Source organism: Hippocampus bargibanti, linkage group LG18 (assembly GCF_051943395.1).
Source record: "Hippocampus bargibanti isolate YZ-2025 linkage group LG18, ASM5194339v1, whole genome shotgun sequence".
In the NCBI taxonomy this organism is placed as follows: Eukaryota; Metazoa; Chordata; class Actinopteri; order Syngnathiformes; family Syngnathidae; genus Hippocampus; species Hippocampus bargibanti.
This window is the reverse complement of record NC_142751.1, coordinates 314,156-333,529: the sequence shown is the minus strand read 5'-3', so window position 1 is coordinate 333,529 and position 19,374 is coordinate 314,156. Positions and strand designations below refer to the sequence as shown.

The following is a 19,374-nucleotide window of genomic DNA, read 5'->3' as shown; positions in this document are numbered from 1 at the left end:
GGCTCCCGGTGCTCTTTAATTATTCCAAATTGGAGCCCAGCCGATCTCCGGGGCTTTCATTACAGACCCAATTAAAGTCACGTAAATAGAGTCGTTGCCCGCGCGGACGTGCGTCAAGATGATTGATGATTTTATTTTCTGGGGCTTTCACAGAAAATGGCCCAAAGTCTTTTGAAGTCTATCAAACGACTCCACGGGGTGACGGAGCCGGCGACAAGGCGCTCTTTTTCAAAGGGGGAACAACATCCAAGCTATTTCTGGCCCGCTGCCTTTTGATTCCGTTGTTTACGTTGTCATTGTGGATTCAAAAAGGCGTCCTCCAAACTTGCTCCATTTTGGAGTTCTTGTTGAGCCTCCCCCCTTCAAAAGCGGGCGGGGGGTTTGGGGGGGGCATTGGGGTTGAAGCAAAAAGTGTCAACTTCATTCTATATAAATGTATATGTAGATGTGTATATGTAGATGTGTATATACACGTATGTATATACACGTATATACAGGTAACATCTGAGTTACGACCGGCGCAAGTTACGACCACCCATACTTACAACCACGACACCCCGTTTTTTATTTTTACGCCTGGCACCGCAACGCGCAAGCAGCCAGCAACGCGTACTACAATTTTGGCCAGCCAGCATGTCACACACACGCACAGCAATCTACTGTGTGACTACACTCAATACAGTCGTTATACAGTGCAGATACCGTCTCAGCAACATCTCCTGTAGTACTGTACATTGCTTCCCTTCCCTTCCGAGTGTGTGTCGGGCGACCTCTTCTGGCCATTAGCAGCGAGAGCCATTTTTCAACAGCTGTATTGTTTACATATAAGTGTTTTCTTTGAACCACTATATCAAATCTAAATATAAAATATACTTCTTTTCTTTTCAGCTTTTCCCTTCAGGGCTCGCCACAGCGAATCAGTGTCGATAATATGAAATCTAAAATGATAAAAACGACACTAAAACTGATCAAATTTGTAAATGAACTGTAAACAGTTTGTTATATAATAGTATTCAATCAGAAAACGTTGTTTAAAAACAACAGATTGGCATCATATACTATCCTGTTGTGTACACGTCGCATCGGCCATTTTGAATGGATTTTGACTTACGACTTACGTTTGACTTAGGACCGTTTTGTCGGAACGAAACCCGGTCGTAACTCGGATGTTACCTGTGTGTATATGTGTGTGTGTGTGTGTGTGTGTGTGTGTGTGTGTATACGTATGTATATTATGTGTTTGTGCCTGTATGTATATAGAGTATATATACGGTGTTATGTTGCGTTGAAGGCAGGGGTCTGCTTGCAGTACTTTTTATTTGGATTGGATTTTTGGATTGGATTTGCCTTTATTAGTCTCACAGTGGAGAAATTTACATTTCACAGCAGCAAAGTTATGAAAGGAATGAAAGTAGAAAAACAAAATACATGAACTGCTGGAAAGGCAGCCACTCTCGCGGCGCCGTCTTGAAGTCAACAAAGAACAACAAAAACTAAACAAATAATATGACAGCACAAAGACAACATGACAAAACAAAGACACAGAGAGTCCTTCATTCTTCAGGACTTGCTGTACCCTCTTTGTGATGACATGAAGCAGTTCCAGATGAAAGAGGAGAGGATCAAAGCGTCTTTCCACCAGTGGATCAGGGGCATCATGGTGGAATTTGCACATCTGCTACAAGCTAAATATTGAAAGCAAACACGCAGCTGTAGCATCCATTGACGAAAAGACATTGTCTCACATCTCCTGTCCCACATAAATCTGCTTCAATTCCAAGCCGCGACAGTTCTACATACGCATCGGCGCTCTGCGCTGACGCTCCTTTCTTATCGCGGGTTCCTCAAGCCATGCATCCACCCAGCCGCAGACTGCCAACAGCACCGACCTTCCGCCAAACAAAGCGGGGCTGTGAAGATGCTGCCCATGACAGGCGCAAAAAGCACAACGGCCCCTTTGGTGTCCAGCGATGGCAGTCGAATGGTTCCGACATTCCTCCCATTCAAAAACAGTACTGGCATATTCATGGATTGGATTGGATTGGATATGCCTTTATTAGTCTCACAGTGGAGAAATTTACATTTCACAGCAGCAAAGTGATGAAAGCTGCCGAAAGGCGCAACCGCTCAGCACAGTCTCCTCCTTGATGAATGTCGTGGTCAAAAATGCTGAAAAACAATCGGTATCCGTTCCACACGACGCACAACAACACAAAGTGACAAAACAAGACAAAAACAACCCAAAAAATCAAGGCTCACGAGCGCACTTGCTGAGGCTGCCTCCTCTGGCGCCATCTTGGACTTCTTCTTCTTCTTTGTGTGCGGCTTGTGACATTTCTGGCAGTTAATTATTCATCATGCTTTTCTCCCCACGTGGCGTCGCCCGGGGGGCAGCTGCTCCTCAGATGGCTCGATATGAGAGAAGTGGCATCACCCGAACTGGAGTCACCCCCCTTCCCCTTCCCCCGAAAGTCTTCCACGCTCATCCTTTTACTTCATGTTCCTGTTGAGCTCCGTTGAAATTGTGTCTCGGGAGGGGCGTGTGGGTGGGGGGTTCTTGCAACCACGAGCACAGCCTTGGCGGCAAAGGACGCTAAGATTGTACATTTCATTGGGGGGGGGATCGATGGCGAGCATCATCCGCTTTGGAAGGACTGCGCCAGAATCATCGCGAGCTAAACCAAAGACATCCAAAGAGTCACATTTGAAAAGAACCCAGACGGGTGTGCGCTCAATTGACCCCCCCCCCCCCCCCCATCCCCCGCCCGCCGTTTCCCGACGGCGACGGTGACATTTGGACGGACAAAGAGAGAAAGAACATCCTGGTCTGATTGTGTCACATTTCGCTTTTCTTTTGAAGCATCTGCCCCCCCAAGCCCCCCTTCCAAGACCGACGTTGATTTCCCTTTTTCGGAGTGCCAAGGGGAGCTCCGTGATGGGAGGGGGGCTTTCGGGAAGAAGAGGAAGGCTGGCGTGACGGGACGGTGGGGACGTGGGACGCACGGCATCTTATGACCCGAGTGTTTGCCGACTTTGCCGGTGGCGCCCTCCAAACGCCGTCAGACGTTCCTACGAGTGAGGAAAAAAAACTAAACCGGCTGAGTCGAGGCTGAACTCCACTCGACTTGTGCTTGTGCTTGTCGGCTCCCGCCAGCTGTCGCCCGGCGTTCCCTCCCGGTGCTTCTTCCAAATGGATGCGCCGGCTGCCTCGTTGACGCCGACGGCGCCAGCTCGCAGTCGAGTCCCGGCCGAGCGGGAGGAAGCCAAATGAGCGACCTTCGCGCTAATCGCCGGAGACGAGCCGCGGACGGACGGGCGGCCTGCGTTCTCCGCCCGAAGTCGACTTTGTTTTCTCCAGCGGCGTTTTGCTCCCGCGATCAAAAATGCAAACTACTCCTGTTCAAGTCTGAGCTGATGAGCAGGCGGCGGAGGCGTCGGAGGCGCCGACACGACATGCCTTGACAGCTTCTCAAACGCCATCCTCTCCCGCCACCGGCTAAATATTTCATCGCGCGCCGAGTCTCGTTGGTGGCGAAGGAAGGATACGGCGGCGGGCGTGCGCTGATCTCGGCTCCCCGGGGACCGCTTTGAATTGAGCCTCCGCGGCGATCGCCGTAGCCCCGCCCACTTCCGCCTCTCCGTCTGTTTGAATTTCAAATTCGGCCGCGATTGGGCCTCGGCGAGCCTCTCCCGAAGGGAAGGCGGGGACCCCGGCGGCCCCACCGAGCCGCGCCTTGCCGCGTCCCGTCCGACCTCGTCGGCGTGCGGGAACGACGGCCGTGAATAATTGATGGCGTCGGAATGGTGGATTGCGGGAGTCTATACCGAAAACACTTTGCTGCTTTTTCAATAAGAGATCAAAGACCCCCTAGTCGGTTGTCCATTTAAAGGACAGTTGCATCCATAATTTGTGAAATCACTTCAAATGACTTCTACCGAGCGCATTTTACAAAGATTCCACCGCATGGAGCTATATTTTACCTTTTAAGACTTGCGCTGAATATTAAGGAAGTTTTGTTTTGGTGTTGATGACGATGCCTGACGTGACGTCACGGAGGGAACACCCCTGACAGAGAAAGCCACGCACAATGCATTTTGGCTACTTTTTTTCCGTGTTGATGGCGAAATAAGAAGGAAAACTACATAAACAATGCGATGGTGAAATGTTGTGTGTCGCAGCCAATTGCGGTAACACGAATAAAGAAGGTGTACGTTTACACAAATTCCCAGCGGACAAATCTTAAAATGCGCCATCTTGTGCATTTTCTGGTCACTACATTGGAGTCCAGACGGCTTGAATTGCTACGGAAGGACTTTGCAAACATGTATGCATTCTTCTTCAGAACTATTTGAATCATATTTATAGCTGGATGAGTAACAAGAAAGCATCTTCTCCCAATCTGAACTCTCTGAAGGCATTGTTTTGATTCTGGAGCAAAGCAGTTTGTCAAGGAGTATCCTGGCGTGATGTCACGAACAAGGGGGCGGGACTTTCTGAATCATTTTGTGGCAGTTTTGGGACACTTTAAGTCATTTTATTGGTGTTTTGCATTTTGACCAAAAATATCAGCCTGCGTGTTTTGGGTATTTTCGATGCTATGAAACGTTTTTCTGATGTCAGTTAGGAAACAACAAAAAAAAAATGGTGTTGTTGTTCTATAACTGTTTGGTATTGAAGTGCGGCGGAACCTCGCCGGGGGCGACGCTTGCAGCCCGTCGTCCGTTACGTCCCATCACCACTAAAAGGTCACGCCAATCAATTGGAATTTTCCCAACAGAAAGCAAAAGTTTTTTCCAGCGCCACGGCGACTCGGGAGGGACGTCAAGGAACAGGCTCATTTCAGCCTCACTTGTTGCCGTGCTGCACGCCACCCAACGGGGTCAAATCATTTGTTTACAAGCCCAAAAAAATAACTGCAAAAAAAAAAGGGGGAATAAATGCCAGCTGTCACCGTCACGCAAACGCGGCCCCTTTTCATGCAGATCATCGCGTGGCCACAGCGGAAGTAAAAGGGGCAGCGGCAAATGATGAACTCAAGCAAGAAGGAAAAAAAAAAACAGAAATCCTCATCATAATGCGGCCAACGTCACTCTTGGTATGATGCCGCCGACGCAACGGCGGCAAAGATGCGCAGCGGCGGCCCCTTTTGCTCCGCTTGACGAGGTGGCCGGCCAACAATGGCGCCGCGCCGTTGGATTTGGCGAGACGGTGCCGAGCGCACAAGGTCGCGTGTCCTCGGTGGCTGAATGGCGCTTGCCAATCGCGGGGCAAAGGGAGGCGTTTTACACAAAAAATCCGCCTGCAGGCGACTGTTGAAAGCAGCGCCGTATTCAGTTTGTATGATTGGAATCATTTGCTGAGGCAACGTCCGTCCGGTGGCTTGCTCGCCGGGTATAAATTGTTTGTTTTGTGCCCCCCCACCCCACACACTTACCGAGCCAGTGTTCACCGGTGATTTTCCCAAAGCCCTCGCGGTAGGACTCCCAAGCCCGGAAGAAGTTGACTGAGCCGTCCTCCCGCCGCTGGATCACCTGCACGCACGGGACAAAGCGGCACGGGGGGTAAGCCAGGGGTCCCCAACCTTTTTGTCCAAGAGAGCCATAAAAGTAAAATATTTACTCATGTTTTTCATGGAGAGACACGCACGCGCGCGCGTGACTTCAACAAAATGTCAGAATGTATTCTTTAAAATAACTGTGATAATACACACCATTAACATGAATGGTTTTCTGTTCTTCATGATTGGTAAAAATCCAGCCAAACTATCAGAATAAAAGTCAACCACCCGTGTACATATGTAACGGAGTTGTGCACTTAGATTATTAAATTATGAAGGAAGTGACGCAACGGCGCACAGTGTGGCACTATGTCCCGCCCATAGTTTCCAGAACAATCTCGAGGAGATTCAGGGTGAGTCGCAATTTTCTGTTGGTCTTGATTAACGCGCATTTTCATGACAATATCTTATTTTGTTTCCCCTTTTGTACTGTCTAGTGTTATCTAATTAGTTCCCTTATTCATTTCGAGTCCAGATTACTTTTTGTGTCATTATTTACTTCACGTTTTGTCGAGTGGAACTTTGGAGCGCATGTGCTTCATAGTGCTTTTCTATTGTGCAGTTAATCACAAGACGAAACCCATGCGACTTCACCCATCCCTTCTGCCATACTGTGTTGCAGGTAATAATTGTTTCATTTCGTTTTTATTGAACAATATTTAGTTTCTTGTGTCGTGTTTCATTTGCCCGTGAGTGTCCGTGGCTGGTTGAACTGTGCGCCAGCCATTACAAGCGCACCGCGTGTTCTGCCGAGTCTCCGCCCATGATGCGTTCAGGGACATCTTGTAAATAACAGTGAACTTGTGTTGTATTCTCTTTTTCTGTAAATAACCACTATACGATCACACGTTGTTAATTCTGTTTTGTTATCTACAATGTTTTGCAATTGAGAACAATCTCGAGGAGATTCAGGTTAATCACAAGACGAAACCCATGCGACTTCACCCATCCCTTCTGCCATACTGTGTTGCAGAAATAAAAGAAATAAAAAGACACATCCACGCGTCTCGTCTTCATTAATACGGCAGCATCGTGGAGATGAAGACAGTCACTGTTGTGACACCCGTCACACATACTTACGCAAGTTTACTGCTAGCTAGCCTGTTACTGCTCATTAGCTTGCACGCTTGCTTTCTGCAGCCTCTCACAGAAGTATATTGATGCTAACGTTAGCATGGGGCTTGTCAAAGTGCCACTCACATTCGACTGCTTCATCGATGCTATTGTTTCATTGAAAATTCGAATCTATCACATTAAAACCTGTTCTCTCCGCAAAGGCGAATCCTTCCGTCCATTCTACGTCATTTTTTAACTCGCCAGGCTTATTTAAAAGGGGGCATTTACCTGTAACGACATCAACGGCCATGGGTCAGTATCATCCCATCAAAATTTCCGCCAACTGCCGCCCAAACAGGAAATGAACAGCGAAAAAGCGAGACAATGTATTTAGTTTTATCGGCGAGTCCGGTGCAATCAGTCAGCCCGGAAAAGCTTCGGATTTGGTCGCGGCCCCATTTCAAATCGTCGCCATTGCTCGTGAAAATTGCATTAGCTTGAGTTTGAATGAAAGTTGTCTTCACCTCCCGTGGAGTCACCCCAGCCCTCGAAAAAGAAAAATCAAGGATGAATGTGGGGCGGCGGCAGTGGCAACCTTTTTTTTTTTCTTCCTAGATGGGGCTGCGCTCTGTTCACGTCAAGCTTGGTTGCCTCTGTGCCGCTCTTTGCTCTTCAATTCTTTATTTGTGCTGTTCTACAAGCTCGGCAAAGTCGAACCCCCCCCCCCACTGCGGGTTTGTCTGCTTCGCCACCTCTTCCGACATTGCAAAGAAACCTGCCAACGGAGACGCTTTAGGGCCGCCCGGCAATCTGCCAACGACGTTGGGCAATCGTGTCGGGGGTGGGGGGTCAAAACCGCAGGGATTTCCGACTTTTTCAGACCAAAATGACTGATCAGATAAAACGAAATATGTATTCTCACTTTTTCACTCTTCATTTCCAGTTTTGGCGGAAATCACTATTTTGATTGGATGACACTAATGCCAGCTGGCAAAAAAGCTCCATTTTGATTGGATGATCTTGACTTAGGTGCTGTTGATGTCAAAACAGGTAAACACCCCTTTTTGAATTTGCAGATGAGTAAAAAAAAAAATCAAGTGTTATGTCGGAGGAACGGAAGGACACAACTTGTGGCAGTGTGGCATATGCCACATCAGGTTGAAGACACTGAAGGATTCTATTTGCTTCTAATTTGATTTGATTTCGCAATGAAACAATAGCATTGATGAAACAGTCGAATGTTAGTGGCGCTTTAACAAGCCCCATGCTAACGTTAGCATCAATATACTACTGTGAGAGGCATATATATATATATATATATATATATATATATATATATATATATATATATATATATATATGTGTGTGTGTGTGTGTGTGTGTGTGTGTGTGTGTGTGTGTGTGTGTGTGTGTGTGTGTGTGTGTGTGTGTGTGTGTGTGTGTGTGTGTCCCAGAAAGCAAAATGGCGGCTGCAAGCGACAATAAAAGCGGGACCCAAACTTTGACTTTGGCGAAGGACATCCAAAAATTCATTTGGAAGATTTGCATCTTAACACGGCGGCCGTCGATGAAGGCGACTTAAGCAGGCGACTTAAGCGCTTGAGCGGGATTTCTGTCAGACGGGACGCGGCGTCGGCCCGAACGGAACTTGTGGCAAGTTCCGTTCACATAAAAAAGACAAAAAAGTGACCGTGAGCAGCTCGTAAGAGCCCATCGTTTCCCAGCGGCCCTTCAGGCGCAAAACGCCGCCGCGCCGGCTCGGAACAAATCGTCGAAAAGCCAAAGGAAACCGGCGCTTTCTAATCCTATTTTGCGCCGATAAGATTCTTCCCGAAAGAGAACCCCCGTCCAAGGAACGTCCCCGCCAAGGAGCCGCGATCGCTGCGTCGCCGCATCGACACGGCGATCGCGGCTCCGCTGCTGTTTTGGTGAGCGCCGGACATCTTTGCCCAAGCCTTTTTCCATTTTCTTTCAATGCAGCACATGAAATATTGATCCCGATCATCGTTTGAGGGGGCGCGGGGGGGCATCGCGGCTCTCGCCGAGGGGCTCAGAGCGCGCACCGACACGCAAGCGTCCCGCCTTTTGCAGATGAAACTTTTCCATTTCTCCCAATGTCTTGTTTGTCTGCGACTTGTGATAAAAGCCCCTGCGGCGTTGGATGACCCCCCCCCCCCCCCTTAGCCCCCCTCCTTCAATAATGCAGGCAGCGCTTATTTTTGCTCCATACACCTTTTAACACAAGTCACAATGGCAAACATTAGCTCGCGTCCAAAAGCTTTGCCCGCTGCAGCCGATACATCTTTTAGTATTTGGACCGCCGCAACCGTTTCCGTTTCCGTTTCCCCGTTTCCGGGAGACATCCGCCAGTACGCTAATGCTAAGACTCAAGGCTCACACCTAATTTAAAGGACAACCGACGCCACCGCACAAGTTGCGTCCATAATTTGTCAAATCACTTCAAATGACTTCTACTGAGCGCCTTTTACAAAGATTCCACGGCATATAGCTATCTTTTACCTTTTAAGACTCGCACTGAATATTCAGGAAGTCTTGTTTTCGAGTTGATGACGATGCCGGAAGTGACGTCACTGAAGGAACGCCCCTGATGAATTTTTTTCGTCTGAAAACATCGTGTTGATTGTGAAATTAGAAGGAAAACGACATAAATAACGCGATGGTGAATGGTTGTGTGTCGCAGCCAATTGCGGTAACACGCATAAAGAAGGTGTAAATTTACACAAATTCCGAGCGGACAAATCAGCCCATTTCCAACGGAGCTTGTGCGCCATCTTGTGCATTTTCTGGGTGCTACATTGGAGTCCAGAACTTCCTTCACCCGTTATATATCAAGATGGCGCCCCCCTGTGTGGCTGCCTCCACAGCAGCTCTTTCCCTTTCTTGCAGTTTGCCTACCAGCCCAGCATCGGTGTGGAGGATGCCATCATCTACCTCCTCCATACGGCGTTGCTGCACCTGGAGAATGCTGGGAGCACGGTGAGGATCACATTCTTCGATTTCTCCAGTGCCTTCAACACCATCCAGCCAAGTCTACTGGGGGACAAGCTGCAGCATGCCGGAGTCGACCATCACCTCACATCCTGGATTACAGACTACCTCACAAACAGGCCACAGTACGTGAGGGTAAAGAACTGTGAGTCGGACAGGCTTCTCTGCAGCACCGGAGCGCCGCAGGGAACAGTCCTGGCTCCATTCCTCTTCACCCTCTACACCTCGGACTTCAACTACAACACCCCAACCTGCCACCTTCAGAAGTTCTCTGACGACTCAGCTATTGTCGGCCTCATTACAGAGGGAGACGATAGGGAGTACAGGGGACTGACAAAGGACTTTGTGGACTGGTGCCAGCAGAATCACCTCCAGATCAACACCGGCAAAACCAAGGAGCTGGTGGTGGACTTCTGCAGGAAACAATCCTCTCCTGCACCATTGAACATCCAGGGTTCGGACATTGAGAGGGTGACCTCCTACAAGTACCTGGGTGTTACTCTCAACAATAAACTGGACTGGACAACAAACACGGATGCCCTAATCAAAAAGGGACAGAGTCGCCTCTTCCTCCTCAGGAAACTGAGGTCTTTTGGAGTTCAGGGGTCACTCCTAAAGACTTTCTATGACTCTGTGGTGGCATCAGCCATCCACTATGGCATTGTCTGCTGGTCAGGCAGCATCACCACCCGGGACAGAAAAAGACTGGAGCGCTTTGTCAAGCGGGCCAGTTCTGTCGTGGGCTGCTCGCTGGACTCTCTTGAGGAGGTGGGCAACAGACGGACGCTAGCTAAACTAAAAGCTATGACGGACAGCCCCTCCCACCCCCTCCTGCCCATCCTGACAGCTCTGGGTAGCTCCTTTAGCCAGAGACTATTACACCCGCGCTGCAAGAAGGAGAGGTACCGCCGCTCGTTCCTACCGACTGCTGTCAGGCTTCACAATTCCCAATGATCACATGTGAAAAAAACAAAAAAAACTGGACACTTGTAAATATGGGTTGTTGCAATATATCTAAATGCATCTCTTGATTCTGCACTATGTACAGTCTTGTTTATAGAACGGTTTTTGCACATCTACATTTGCACAGTATACAGTTGACATTTTTATTTTGTTATGCTTAGAATATCTTGTTTTCTATCCTTTCACTCCCACCCCAACCCCATCCCTCTTCAATTGCTGCTGTGGACTGCAAATTTCCCCATTGCGGGACGAATAAAGGTATTCTGATTCTGATTCTGATTCATCGGTTGCAGATGGCACGAATTGATACGGAAGGACTTCTTTAATCGATTGCAAACATTTATGCTTTCCTCTTCAGAACTATTTGAATCATCTTCATAACTGGATGAGTAACAAGAATCTTCTCTGAGTCAGAACTTTCTGAAGCCATTGTTTTGATTCTGGAGCAAGGCAGTTTGTGAAGGAGTATCCTGGAGTGACGTCACGAACAAGGGGGCGGGACTTTCTGAATCTCCCCAGTTTTGTGGCAGTTTTGGGACACTTGATGTCATTTTTATTGGTGTTTTGCATTTAACTAAAAATATGAGCCTGCATATTTTGGCTATTTTAGATGCTAGATAAAACATTTTTCCGATGTCAGTTAGGAAACAAACAAATGGTGTCAGTTGTCTTTTAAGGTCAAGCGAGCAAACGGGCGGCAGGACGCAAAGTTGTCGGCTCTTTGATCCACTCAAGTGCGCTTCCAAATCCCGGGAGGCCGTCCCCGCAAAAGATATCGGCGCACCTTTGCGCTTTGCTTTATTTGTTGTTGTGTGTTTTTTTTTTTTGCTCTTTCCCCGGAGAAGAAGCAGAATGACCGACAGGCTGGCGACGCCGCGCCAAGCAAAAGTGTCCCTCTGGCGCTTTTGCTTTATTTGATGATTGGGAGGTCGCGACCTTGCCCGTGTGACAAATGTGTTGTCACCGCGACGCACTCCCAAGTGATGGCTGTGCGGCGGGTGGGCCGCCACCGCAGGCGGAGGGGGCGCGGGGACCAACCAACCAAGAAATGATAGACGGCTTCAGCAACATCTCACAGAAGCTGTTGTCTTCTGTCCAAAGACGTTGACGCATACGCGAGTCAAAAAAGGGGGACATCTTTTGAAAGAATCATCCCAACCTGCCACCTTCAGAAGTTCTCTGACGACTCAGCTATTGTCGGCCTCATTACAGAGGAAGACGATGGGGAGTACAGGGGACTGACAAAGGACTTTGTGGACTGATGCCAGCAGAATCACCTCCAGATCAACACCGGGAAAACCAAGGAGCTGGTTGCTAGTGGAAACAATCCTGACCGGCACCGTTGAACATCGAGTGTTCAGATTTTGAGAGGGTGACCTCCTACAGGTACCTGGGTGTTACTCTCAACAATAAACCGGACTGGACTACAAACACGGATGCCCTCATCAAAAAGGGACAGAGTCGCCTCTTCCTGCTCAGGAAACTCAGGACTTTTGGAGTTCAGGGTTCACTCCTAAAAACTTTCTATGATTCTGCGGTGGCTTGAGCCATCCACTGTGGAATTGTCTGCTGGTCAGGCAGCATCACCACATTTTTTTTTTCTGCGGATGAGCAGCGGCAGCCACATGCGACAGCGTTCACTCAACCCGGAAGTAGCACTATGTACAGTTTTTTATGAAACTGTTTTGCACATTTCCGATATATATATATATATATATATATATATATATATATATATATATATATATATATATATATATATATATATATATATATATATATATGATATACATCTCAGTCTGCTGACATTTTGACTATGCTTAGAATATCTTGTTTTTCGATCCTTTCACCCCCCCCCCCCCCCCCACCCCATCCCCTTTCAAATTGCTGCTGTGAACTGCAATGTTCCCCCTTATGGGACGAATAAAAGTCTGATTTCTGATTCTGATTTTGAATCACTTGGGGGGGGGGGGGGGGGTGTTCCACCTTGAGGTGTTTGCCCGTAGTGCAAATGGACACGTTTCTTCTTGTTCTTCAGCCCCAACTGGCTGAAAAGGTCTCGTCAACCGTGACTCTTGTCAGCGCTAACCTTTAAGGCCTCGGCCCGCTTTTGTTGGGGAGCGCCGGACCGAGGTGGCACCAAAGCACCACGTGAAGCCGGAAAAAGATCAAACCTGAGTGGAGACATTGCAGTGGTTGGCAAAGCGATGACTCGCTCCATTTCCGCTGAACGGCGGACATCGCTTGGAGGCGCCGAACGGTGCCCGTCCTAAGAAGGCCGGCATCCTCCGAATTCACCTTCAAACGGCGTCATGACCAAAGCGCATGCCAGCTTTATTCAAATGAAAATGGGGCCGTAAAAGCCTTCCTTTTCACACATGAAAGCAAGCAATTATTTTGGCAAAGTTGGCAACCATTTTCGACACAATTCGACACTCCAAAAATGGCAAACGCGGACTTGAGCGCGTTTGTGAACGACGCATCCAAACGCATCCAAACATCCAAACGCCCCCCCAAAAAATATATATATATAAATAAAAATGAGTGTGCGACTCACCGTCCATCCGCCTCCGTCGGTGGTCATGTCGCAGGAGACCTGAAAGCCGCTGGGGTAGTGGACGGGGAACACCGAGTAAACGCCGTCCGCCCGCTGGCCGCCGGCGTACACGTCACTGCAATCGCGCGGGCGCGAGCCTGCCCGCCGGAAGAAATGGAGGCAAGTTCAAAGCGGGGACAAGCGCCAATTTCTTTCAAACGTTTTGCAGAGAAGTCAGAAGCTGCGACTGTCCGTTTTTGGCTGTGTTGGGGCCGCATGGAAACTTCACTCCGTTTTTTACATTTTATTTTGTGACTCAAAATGTCAGGCGGTCATTCTCAACAAGGTCAAATGTTATTTCAATCCCGTTTACAGACAGCGGGGATTCACATGTGTCTTGTCCTTTAATCACAGAAAGTGTTTTGATTGTCGTGGGCCTGACCTTGTTGCCAACGGCAGCGAAAAAGGTCTATTGAGTCACACGTAATAGGCGCCTGTTGTGTTGCGTCCGTTTCGAATGCTGACAGAGCTGACGGCATCAGATTTCAGTCATTATTTGCGGCCGACTCTTTGCACCTAATTTAAATATGACCTACACTCCTATGTTCAATCAAGGTATGGCCAAAGTATTATACAGTGATACCTTGGCTTACGAACTTAATTGGCTCCCAGACAGAGTGTGTAAGGCGAAAAGTGTGTATCCCAAAAAATTAATTTCCCATAGGAAACCATTAAAATGAGAATAATCCGTTCCCATAAAACATAATTTTCTTTCTAATTTTCTAAGCCTGAAAACCACACAAAATATACCTTATTTTACGTATAATAAATGTGCTATGGTATTATAATTAAAGAAATAAAGTGTAGTGTATAATTAAGTCATTTTATTGACCTTTGTGATGGTCGTGGATAGCTTGATGGAATGGACTGGCCGGTTTCCTCAGCATTAAACACTTGATGAGGAACGTAGCCTTCTTCTTTCACCTTCATCTTGAGGAATGATACCTTGGAGGTGCTTTCTCTGCGATAATTTTACCTAGTTCCTCATCAATTGTGTTCTGTTTAGCTCGGTTGATAGCTTTTTTGCATCAAGTGTACAGATGGCTTGTGCGGGTTATTTGTGGAGCCTGATTGATGGGAATTTTAACCTTGCAGTCGACACTCTGCCTTTGAACTATCAAAGTTGAAACAAGTCCAAATTTCATTGTTTTCTTTAACCGAAGACTGGGGGCAGGAAATAGAGGACAAAAAAAATGTCGGCAGCCATTTTATTTTTTGGAGAATGGCTTCACTCTGTCTGTAAACCCCCCCCCCCCCCACTGCTTTGTTCTTGACCAATCACGTGGCTTTAACCAACAACTGGGGGCAGGGAATAGAGGACCAAAACAAGCCGGTTGCCATTTTCTTGTCAGGAGAACGACACATCACTCATTGTGGCAGCTCTGTGTGTATCCTGAAATATAGTTCGTATGCCAAGGTAAATTTTTCATCAATTTAACGTTCGTAAACCGAAAAGCCAAGTGGTTCATAAACCGATGTATCACTGTATTATTATTATTATTACAAGTAATTTGGAACTCGTTTGGGGCTGGGGGGAATGGTCGTCGGCGGACTTTTTGCAACAGCGTCCGTTTCCTTTGCTTTTTTTTTTTGATTGACGCCCGCTCGACGTGACATGAAGACCCTCCTCCCATTGCAGATGTGGACCAAACGGGTGGAACCGAAGCCCAATGGATCACGGATCCTTCCACCCACTCGCCCGCCGCACATTTGGTAAGTCGCCCGTTTGTGGGCGGACCGGTGGAAGCGAGCGAAGGAGCGACAGGCGGCGGCGGCGGGCTCACCGTTGGCGCAGCCTTTGAAGCGGGCGGCCCTGGCCGGCGCCCTCTGCAGGTCGGCCTTGGCGCGCGCCTTGAGGCCGGCGTTCTCCTTCTGCATGGCGCCGAGCGCGTCGCTGACCGAGTTGACCGCCTTGACCAGGTTCAGCTGGCCGTCCGACAGCAGCTGCGCACAACCGGACCAAGAGGTGCTCCCTCAGTCAAAGATGGATGGTTGAGATAGCGACGTGCGGCTAACGTTGAGCATTGCGCCGCAAATGGCCGCCTTTTGGACTTTATTTCCCTCGCCTCCAAGCACATTTTGGGGGTTCCCAAAGATGGCGGAATTGAAAGAGGTTGCTCACCGAGTCTCATTTTCAGTTTCCTTTCCAAACGCTCGGCTAATTCCTTTGACGGTCGCCGCCAAGCGGCGGACTGATCTGGTTTGCTCGCACTTTGCTGTTTGGCTCAGAAGCCATTGCGGGCCCGCCGGTGCTCGGTCGTAAATCCCGGCGGCCGGCCATTTGCTTAATTGAGCGGCCGTTTCATCCCCGACGTGCCTTTGACGCTTATCCGCCAATGATCCAATTATCGTTAGCCGCCGTCATTCGCCGGAGCTTTCAGAGTTAATTGCGCCGCCGTGGCCATCTTTTCTTTCTCGTTACGTGGCCTCGGATAAAGGACCCCGCGAAACGGCCCCCTTCCCTCGCCGCCTACCTGCACGAGGCGCTCCTGCTCGGATCGCAGCGCGTCCAGATCTTGGCCCAGGCCTCCCTGCCCCCGGCGCAGCGACTCCTGGTCCATCTTGACCTGGGCGGCGTGGGCGGAGAGCTTGGCCACCTCCTCGGCCAGGCCGACGAGCAGCGCCCGGTCGCGACCTTTTAACGACTTGAGGTCGGCGTCGTGGTCACCCAGCGAGCGCAGCAGCGAGGCCTGCGCCCCCTCGAGGCGGGCAAAGTCGCCGCTGTAGTTGGGGCAGTTGGGGTCGATGAAGACGTTGACGCGCGAGCCGTCGCCGCGCTCTACCGTCACCAAAGCGTCAGCCCCCTCCTGGTTGGTGGAGACGTGCGGCGCGCCGTCCGCCGCCGCTGCCGGCGGCACCCCCTTGCGGTTCACCAACAGGATGGCCCCCGTCACCGTGACGGCCAGCAGGACCGCCGCGAAAAGCAGCGTGGTGCACAGCAGGTAGCTGCGGCTCATCCGCTGTCGGAGGGTATTGGGGGCGGGGGGGCACACGACAAGGGTTGAGACATGAAAACTAGCTAGCTAGCTTTCTATCTATTTGAGTTACTTCCCGGTTGAGTGATCGCTGGCGCGTGTGGCTGCCGCTGCTCACCCACAGAAGAAACTGATCCTGTGACTGTAAGGTTACCTTGAGAGTTTTGAAAGGCGCTTAGAAATCAATGGATTATTATGATTATTATTATGAAATGCGACGTGGAGCCACGCAAATACGTTTGACTGCAAAATGAAACGCTCACACAAACAACGATGACAAAAGTCAAGGTGGGCAATGGCGAGCATTAGCACGAATTCGCATCAGCGAGCTGGCGTCTCCCTCTTTTGAGTTTCTTGCGGATGGCCGTGAATTGGCGGCACGTGTTTATCGGCACGACCTTTTCTCAAGTGGGGGGGGGGGGGGGGGGGGGGTGAAAACTTGTTGACGCGGTGACCTTAGCTGGAGAGGAGATCCCATTTTCATGCTGTCTGCTCTTTGACTCCCACGGCCGCGTTTGTGCCTGAGCGCTATCGGGTGCTAAGTGGCCGGTGGTGTTTTTGGCCCGCCCGGAGGGAGGGGGGGGGGGGTCTCGCTTCATCGGATCCTGGGTCGTCTCAGGTCCCAAAGTCGCTAGCCAACTTTTTCTCCTCCCACCACCACAGTTGGCTTTCAACTCCTCAAGGGATTTTGCTTTCTTTGACTGGCATCGGCGCCAACGTCGGAAGGAATTCTCGCTTCCTTCTCGCTTCCTTCGTTTGTGTCATGATCTGGTTGGCGACCAACGAGGGGCGCTGTTGGCCCCGCCTGCACCTGCACAGGTGCTGGTCGTCCCGATCAGATTGGCGACCAGCGGGTAGCGACGTCAGCCCTGCCGGCAGCCTCGCAGGTGCTGGTCGTTATAATCAATGACACTTAAAAGGACACCGGGCACGATCATCCGGTGCCGATTCATTGTTTGTTTGCTGCTTGGTTGCAGCATGCATTGTGTACGTGTTTGTTTAACCTTGGCGGACTTTTACACTTGGTTTTCTTTTGCTACTTTGTATTTTTTCCATTCAGATCATTTTGATGTTTTACATTTTGTTACTGCTGACCTTTATTTTAATACAATGTGTCAAACAACCTCCTGCTCCCTCCTGCCTGCTTTTTGGGATCCGAACCCGCCATCACCACCTCGCAAAACGTGACAGTTTGCTTTTGTCAATTCTCGCTTTTATGCATGCGTGCTAAAAAAAAAGCTCATGCTGATGAATTTATCGCCTGCGCGAGTTTGAAGAAACACACGAGAGGAAAAAAAGCTATTTAATCCGTTTATGGAAGACCATTCATAGTTTCAGTTATTTCTGGCAATATTTGGTCAATTTATGGCTTTCCCTGTGATGAGAATTTTCCACCGATTGGCGGTTTTCCAAATGGCCAGATAAAACGAAATATGTATTCTGGCTTTTTCGCTCTTCATTTCCTGTGTTGGCTTGTGTTGGCGGAAAGCCCCATTTTGATTGGATGATACTGACCTAGGTTGGCGGAAAGCCCCATTTTGATTGGATGTTCTTGATTTAGGTGCCGTTGATGTTGAAACAGGTAAACGCCCCCTTTTGAATAAGCGGATGAGTAAAAAAAAAAACCAACAGGTTCATTCACATTTGTGGAGAGGACAGGTTCTAATTTGATAGATTCTAATTTGCAAATAAACAATAGTATTGACGAAACAGTCGAAGCAGTGTGACTCGCTACCTATTTGCTATCTATTATCTATGTAGCTGGCTCGCTAGCTATCTAGCGAGCTATCTATTAGATAGCTGGCTAGCAGGCAAGCTATCTATTCGCCATCTATTAGCTGGCTAGTTAGCTTTCGATGAGTGGGTTGAGTGAACGCCGCGTGGGGCTGCCGCTGCTCACCCACAGAAAAACTTGTGGCTGTAAAATGACCTTAAAGGGCAACCGACGTCACTTTTTTCAGAAAAACGTTTTATAGCATCCAAAATACCCAAAACACGCAGTATGATATTTTTAGTCAAATGCAAAACACCAAGAAAAATGACTTCAAGTGTCCAAAATCTGAAAAAAATGGAGCTGCGAACTGGGCATTTTCAGAAAGTCCCGCCCCCAGTTCGTGACGTCACGCCAAGACATCTTGCATTGCTGGAGAATCCAAACAATGGCTTCAGAGTCGGAGAAGATGCTTTCATCCAGTTATGAATATGATTCAAATAGTTCTGAAGAGGAAAGCATACAAGTTTGCAATCGATTAAAGAATTATATGTGCCATTTTGAGGCAACATTGGGGGAAAATCTCTCACCCAAAAAAAAAGAGGCACAAAATGGCGACCTCCAGTGGCCACCTCCGCTTCCACAGGCTGATAAATTCCTTATATGGAGCTTGGATGCCCTCTTCTGGCGGCTTTTGAGTGCAACATGGTTCTCAGACCAAACATGTACAGCAAAATACATTGACGTGATGGAAGGACTGCTACAATGTGTCTTTTTTCGGTCAGGGGGCGGTCCTTTCGTGACGTCACGTACGGACTCGTCACCAACTCAAAAACAAGACTTCCTGAATATTCAGAGCGAGTCTTAAAAGGTAAAATAGAGCTCTATGCGGTGGAATCTTTGTAAAATACGCTCAGTAGAAGTCATTTGAAGCCATTTTACAAATAATGGACACAACTTGTCGGAGACGTCGGTTGTCCTTTAAGTGTTTTGAAAGGCACTTATAAATGTATCATTATTATTATTATATAATTATTATTAATTTTGTTTTCTTTAATGCCTCAATGAAGTGACATTTGTGCCTTCAAGTCGGCCACTGGGGGGCGGTGAAGGACAGCCAAGTCAGAGCCATTGTGGATTTGAAATGGGGGCGGAGCTTCCACGGCCAGGTGACCGTTTCCTTGACGACTTTGAAAAGAAAATCGTCAATCGTTCTCATTCTGTTGAGCATCCAGCCTTGTCAAAGTCGTGCTTCCTTCCTCCCATTTACTCCATGTGAAATTCGGCCCATTTGGTTGAGATTTAGCAAGCGGCGTGGGCGGTGTCGCGTTCAGGGATTTCCCACTTTTTCAGACCAAAATGACCAGATAAAACTAAATATGTACTGTATTCTCGCTTTTTCGCTGTTCATTTCCTGTTTCGGCTTGTGTTGGCGGAAATCGCAATTTTGATTGGATGATACTGACGGCAGTTGGCGGAAAGCGGCATTTTGATTGGATGATCTTG

The 19,374-nt window shown here is 48.7% G+C and overlaps 1 protein-coding gene across 1 annotated transcript in view; it reads right to left on the bottom strand.

Annotated features, from left to right (window-relative positions):
• The window catches only part of fibcd1b (fibrinogen C domain containing 1b), a 30,307-nt gene that overhangs the window by 2,298 nt on the left and 8,635 nt on the right, over positions 1-19,374 (bottom strand). The window contains exons 2-5 of the mRNA XM_089020705.1: positions 15,657-16,142; positions 14,967-15,126; positions 13,144-13,280; positions 5,436-5,532 (exon numbers count right to left, since the gene is read on the bottom strand). Coding sequence (XP_088876831.1) covers positions 5,436-5,532; positions 13,144-13,280; positions 14,967-15,126; positions 15,657-16,142 — 880 coding nt within the window. The remainder of the gene's footprint in view (positions 1-5,435; positions 5,533-13,143; positions 13,281-14,966; positions 15,127-15,656; positions 16,143-19,374) is intronic.